Source organism: Phaseolus vulgaris, chromosome 2 (assembly GCF_051622355.1).
Source record: "Phaseolus vulgaris cultivar YP4 chromosome 2, ASM5162235v1, whole genome shotgun sequence".
In the NCBI taxonomy this organism is placed as follows: domain Eukaryota; kingdom Viridiplantae; phylum Streptophyta; class Magnoliopsida; order Fabales; family Fabaceae; genus Phaseolus; species Phaseolus vulgaris.
The window spans coordinates 37,108,561-37,115,015 of record NC_143499.1 but is presented as its reverse complement, the minus strand read 5'-3'; the positions used below and the strand labels follow the sequence as shown (position 1 = coordinate 37,115,015).

At 34.9% G+C, this 6,455-nt stretch overlaps 2 protein-coding genes across 2 annotated transcripts; both read right to left on the bottom strand.

The window, feature by feature from the left end:
- Positions 1-1,753: 1,753 nt before the first annotated feature.
- On the bottom strand, positions 1,754-3,485 carry LOC137809736 (tetrahydroberberine oxidase). Its single transcript, XM_068610824.2, is given in 2 exon segments — positions 1,754-1,852; positions 1,855-3,485. Coding segments are annotated over 2 exon segments (1,659 nt in total). The 5' UTR covers positions 3,479-3,485; the 3' UTR covers positions 1,754-1,817.
- Positions 3,486-4,641: 1,156 nt separating this feature from the next.
- Positions 4,642-6,455, bottom strand: LOC137809735 (tetrahydroberberine oxidase). The gene has a single exon (XM_068610823.2). It carries the CDS (start codon positions 6,374-6,376, stop codon positions 4,760-4,762), a length of 1,617 nt encoding a protein of 538 aa, XP_068466924.2. The 5' UTR covers positions 6,377-6,455; the 3' UTR covers positions 4,642-4,759.

Here is a 6,455-nt window from a genome sequence, read left to right as displayed (position 1 = left end):
TTTTTTTTATTGAGAAGTGATATATTAATATTTTAATTATTTTTATTTTATTTTTTAATTTATAATATTATTATATTATTATAAAGAGTTGTGAAATGTAACATCCTAAAATATTAATATTTTTATTATTGGAAATGGGAAGTCTATCAGTTTTTGGGAAGACAATTGGGAGGGGCGCGGTAACCTGAAGAGTGTTTTTTCAAGATTGTGTTCTTTAAGCTGTCTACCAAAGTCTAAAGTGGTTGAGTGTGGGTATTGGGTTGACGGAGTTTGGAAGTGGAATCTTCTTTAGAGAAGGAACTTGTTCGAGTGGGAAAATGATCTAGAAAGGAAAGTTTTTTAGATGCTCCAAGGACTGAGGCTAGTTTTGGATATGGATGATGACTGGGTCTGGAAGAATGGTGAGTTCTATATGTACACAATTAATTCTGCTTATGTTCTCTTAAGGGGTGAGCCTGAAGGGGGGATCAATATTGGGTTTGTTATGTTTTGGAAGACTAAGGCTTTGCCTTCGGCCCAAGTTACTGCTTGGAGGGTCTTTGAAATTAAGTTAGCCACCAAAGGAAATTTGGTAAGGAGAGGGGTAGAGCTCATAAATGTTTTATGTATTATGTGCAGGGTGGAATAGGAGTCTTATAGTCATTTGTTTTTTAGTGCAGAATAGCTTGGCTGGAAAGGAGTCAGTCTTACGCTTGGTTAGGTTTGGCATCCGTGGACCACTCTGATGCTTTCTTTCACTTCCTACAGTTTAGGATGTGTAATGCATAAGAATTTTTTAATGTGATTTGGGGAACCATCTGGATTATTGTATTAAATGAGATTTGGAGGCGCAGGAATAAGGTAATTTTTAAAGGGGGAGTGATGGATGTTTCGAAAGTGTTTACGCTTTACAACTAAAGTCTTGGTCGTGGGTTGTCTCCAAGGTACCTTCAGTTGTTTTCTCTTATTTTGAATGGTGTCTTGATCCTTTAGCTTGCATGTATTAGATCTAAATGTGTTTTTGAGTTTTGTTTTCCTTGTTTGGGTGTAGGTGGGTGTGCCCTTTGCAGTCGTTGGGAGGTAGTGTTATGTATAAGGGTTTGATCACCCCTGAAATGGTTCATATTTATTTATTCTTTCTTATCGATAAAAAAAATGTGGATCTATGCATAGTTGGATATTTTAATGAATCAATGCTTTATATGTTTTTTACTATTCTTTTAATAACACAGAAACACCCAGGTATTGTCTAATGAGGTTGACACTGATAGACCGTCTAACAATTTTAATATTACAAGATTGTATAACAAATTTACATCTTAATAGATTGTTTGATCTGTCTTTGATCTAACTTGCACTAACTTAATAAATATAAATAATAAATAAATAATATTGACTCCAACTAGTATCAACTAAGTTGACACTAATTTAACATTAACATAAATATTTTTATTTATTAAAGAATTACATTATTATACTATAATATTATTAAGTGAGCTTTATTAGTTTTAGATAATCCAATATTAATTTGACATTGATACGTATACTTTTATTTTATTTATTGAAAAGTTAATGTTGACTTAGAGTTAGCAAAGTTGACTCTCTTAAATCTAATAATTTTATGTTTATCAACTTTTTTTTATCATTTTAGAGTAGTCATCAGCTCTAATAATATTGCACTTTGTCAATAATATTCTAATAATAACATGACATTTTTTTGAACACTATTATTAAGAGTAATTCAAAACATTTGAATTACTCTCAAAAACATAAATTAGAAGCGTAACAACATATTTTATTTGAATGGTAGATACTAGATGGTTTACCATTCATTAAATTTATTTTATTTGAATACTAGATACTAGATGGTTTAAAAATAATTTAATATTTTTTCCATGGACAGTATAGGAATGCTTTGTTCGTTCCTGAAAAAGTTGTTAGGATCAACCTTGGTCTTCACTCTAGCCAATCTCTTGAAGTTATTATTGAAATACTTCAAACCCCAAATGCTGGCTTGGGTGTAGCTTGTGTAACCATTGTTATTTACCCCAATGTCAAGGTCTCTGTAATTTATATATGCAGCTCTTGGAGAATTTGAAACATAAGGTTCCATATATTTATACTCTCTTCTAATAAAATTCATGTGTCTTTGTGCTATCCCGTCCCCTTCCTCTTGCCAGGTGACCCAATAGTGTATATGAAAAATGTATTGAGATCTGTGCGAGAACGCAATTTCAGACTCTGAAATCTCGTTCATTATGCCCCCGTAAGGAGCCAATTGAAGTATAGCATATTCAACCTTAGCGTCACAAAGCAAACGCCATAGTCCTCGTAATCCCTCGATAGGAATAGGTTTTTTCACATAATCAGATTTTCCTTTGTAATTTCCAAAACGAATTTGAGTTTTGTTGAGCATAGATTCGGGGGGTTCATTGCCTGAAGATCCAATCAACAAAGCATTGTAGAAAACAACTGAGCCAATCCAACTCGTCTCTTTACAGTCGTTTCTGTCCAAACCCAACTCTGGGAGGCTGTTTTGCATCAATGGAATAAGATCTTCTACTCCTCCGAGAAACAAGGACATAAATCTGGCTTGTATTGTTAGCTTTCCATGTTGACTTGAATTAACCCTTGTTATGTCCACCTTAATCATTATGCGTTCGTCCAATTTATGGGCCACAAGCTGCCACTTTTGAATGATCTCGGTTGCATTCTCTTCCAATGTCCTTGAAACATTGAACACTGTCACAGTTGATGGAACTGGAACCAGTTTTACCTTCCAAGCCACAATGATTCCAAAGCTTGCTCCACCACCTCCTCTAATGGCCCAAAACAGATCCTCACCCATGGCTTGTCTGTCAAGAAGGTTACCATTCACATCGATTATGTGAGCATCTATGACATTATCTGCAGCAAGACCGTACTTACGCATCATGAATCCATAACCACCTCCACTGAAGTGGCCACCAATGCCCACACTAGCGCACGAACCAGCTGGGAACCCTAGCGTTTTGCTTTTTTGGCTAATGCTGTAGTAAAGTTCACCTAGGGTTGCCCCAGATTGAACCCATGCAGTTCGGCTTTCTTCGTCAACTGTGATTTCTCGAAGGTTTAAGAGGTCAAGGAGGACAAATGGAACCTGGGCAACGTAGGAGAGACCCTCGTAATCATGGCCTCCACTTCGGGTTCGAATCTGTAGGCCATGGCGTTGGGAACAGATTATAGTTGCTTGAATTTGGGAAACATCCAGTGGTGTGACAATGACAAGGGGTTTTGAGCTTGAGTTGGAGAATCTACGAATTTCAATGGTATGATCTAGGAGAGAGGAGTATGAAGAGTTGGTTTGGGTGTAAACAACATTGGAGATTGTGTTGGTGATGTGGGGATAATTGTAAAGACATCGAACAAAGTTTTCATGAGAATCTGCTGAAGAAGGTTGAAAGGAAAAAAAGAGTGCAATGGCAGTAGCAAAGGTAAAGTAGGAGTTTAGATACTTCATTTCTCTGTATGAGAATTGTAATTTGAGAAAGAACAATGCGGAGTTCCTAATTTATAGTAGTCTGGAGTCTGATGTTAGACCACTCATTCTTTGATATCCTTAACTTGAACATTTACTTTATATTTCAATAAATTATTATTTTATTATAATATTGCTTTTTATATTATTTTAAGCAAGATGCGACAAATGGGCCAATGTATGTATTTTTTTTGACCAAATTTTGTTTAAAGTACATGATATACATTTGATATTAAATAAATAAAATAAGATATTAATTTATTATGATATAAAGTGAATGTTTTTAGTATAGAGAGTATTAATATATATCAACACCCATGTTTAACCATTTAATGATACGTAGTATAGATATGGATACGGACAGTGACATGACACGGATACGAAAATACGTATAATTTCTAAAATGTAGGATACGGGGACACGATTCTATATATTATATAATTTTGAATTATATAAATTGAAAATAAATATTTATGTGGAAAAATATGTTTCATATTCCTTTGAGAGAATGTAAGATATTTTTCATGACTGGTTCAAAAGAATTTGTTCCTTATTTTTAATAAAAATTTATACAAAAATTTGAGTTTTTAGAAAATTATTGTATTTATACCTTTTAAAATTGTGTTAAAATCATGCTAGAATTTTAAAAAATACAACAAATATTTTTTGAATTGAATACTTAACCGTTAAGTGTCCTACGAGTGTCGACACCAATATGTGCATCCGACACGGATACATTTTAAAAGAAGTTTATTTCATATTTAATAAAGAAAAACTCAGTGAAATAAATATTTTTAATAACTATCGGTATGTAGGATCGAGCTTTTTTTATATAAGAAAAAGTTGCTTACACATGGAAGGAATTAAATAAGGGATGTTGAATGCTTATGGTTTTATTTACAGTATTCAAAATTTAATAATATATTTTTCTGACAACTTTTTCACATAATCAATATACACTTAACATTCTAAAATATTAATATTTTAATTAATTTTATTTTACTTTTTAATTTAAAATATTATTATATTAGTATAAAGAGTTGTGAAATTAAAAAGTTATTTATTTTACGTTGTCAACTTTTAAAAAAAATAACTTTGTTAGAGTAGTCTTCCAGATTGCTTTTTTTTTGTCAATGCAACTCTAATAACTTGGCATTTTTGTGAACACTATTATTTAGTCTACGTAATTTTAAACATTTGAGTTACTCTCACAAACATAAATTAAAAACATACAACAACACTAGATGATGGTCTAAAGATAATTTAATTTTTCTCCATGGACAACGTAGGAATGCTTTGTTCGTTTCTGAAAAAATTGTCAGGATCCACCTTGGTCTTCACTCTAGCCAATCTCTTGAAATTATTATTGAAATACTTCAAACCCCAGATTTTGGCTTGGGTGTAGCTTGTGTAGCCATTGTTATTTACCCCAATGTCAAGGTCTCTGTAATTCATATATGCAGCTCTTGGAGAATTTGAAACATATGGTTCCATATATTTATACATTCTTCTAACAAAATTCATGTTTTTTTGTGCTATCTCATCCCCTTCCTCTTGCCATTTGGTGTTATAGTGAATATGAAATATGTATCTAGATCTGTGAGAAAATGGAATTTCAGATTCCGAAATCTCATACATTCTGCCCCCGTAAGGAGCCAATTGAAGCTGAGTATTTTCAACCTTAGCATCATAAAGCAAATGCCATAACCCTTGTAATCCTTCAACGGGAATGGGTTGGCTAACATAATCAGATTTTCCTTTGTATTTCCATAAATGAAGTTGAGTTCTGTTCAACATAACTTCAGGGGGTTCATTGCCTGAAGTTCCAATCAACACAGCATTGAAGAAGACAGCTGAGCCAATCCAACTCATCTCTTTACAGTCTTTTCTGTCCAAACCCAACTCTGGGAAGCTCTTTTGCATCAATTGAATAAGCTCTTCTACACCTCCCAGAAACAAGGACACAAACCTCGCTTTTATTGTTACCTTTCCATGTTGACGTGAATTTACCCTTCCTATGTCCACCCTAATCATTATGCGCTCGTCCAATTTATTGGCCACAAGCTGCCACTTTTGAATGATCTCGCTTGCATTCTCTTCCAATGTCCTTGAAACATCGAACACTGTCACGGTTGATGGAACTGGAACCAGTTTTACCTTCCAAGCCACAATGACTCCAAAGCTTGCTCCACCACCTCCTCTAATGGCCCAAAACAGATCCTCTCCCATGGCTTGTCTGTCAAGAAGGTTACCATTCACATCGATTATGTGAGCATCTATGACATTATCTGCAGCAATACCGTACTTACGCATCATGAGTCCATAACCACCTCCACTGATGTGGCCACCAATGCCCACAGTGGCGCACACACCGGCTGGGAACCCCAGCGATTTGCTTTTCTGGCTAATCCTGTAGTAAAGTTCACCAAGGGTTGCCCCAGATTGAACCCATGCAGTTCGGTTTTCTTCGTCAACTGCGATTTGTCGAAGGTTTGAGAGATCAAGGAGGACAAATGGAACCCCGGCAACGTAGGAGAGACCCTCGTAATCATGGCCTCCGCTTCGGGTTCGAATCTGCAGTCCATGGCGTTGGGAACAGATTATAGTTGCTAGAATTTGGGAAACATCCAGTGGTGTGACAATGACAAGGGGTTTTGTGCTTGAGTTGGAGAATCTACGATTTACAATGGTAAGATCTAGGACAGAGGAGTATGAAGAGTTGGTTTGGATGTAAACAACATTGGAGATTGAGTTAGTGATGTTTGGATAATTGTAAAGACATGGAACAAAGTTTTCATGAGTATCTTGTGAAGAAGGTTGAAAGGAAAAAAAGAGTGCAATGGCAGTAGCAAAGGTAAAGTAGGAGCTTAGATGCTTCATTTCTATCTATGGTTTGTTGTTGATATGAGAATTGTAATTTCAGAAAGACCAATGCCAATAGTCCCTAATTTATGGTAGT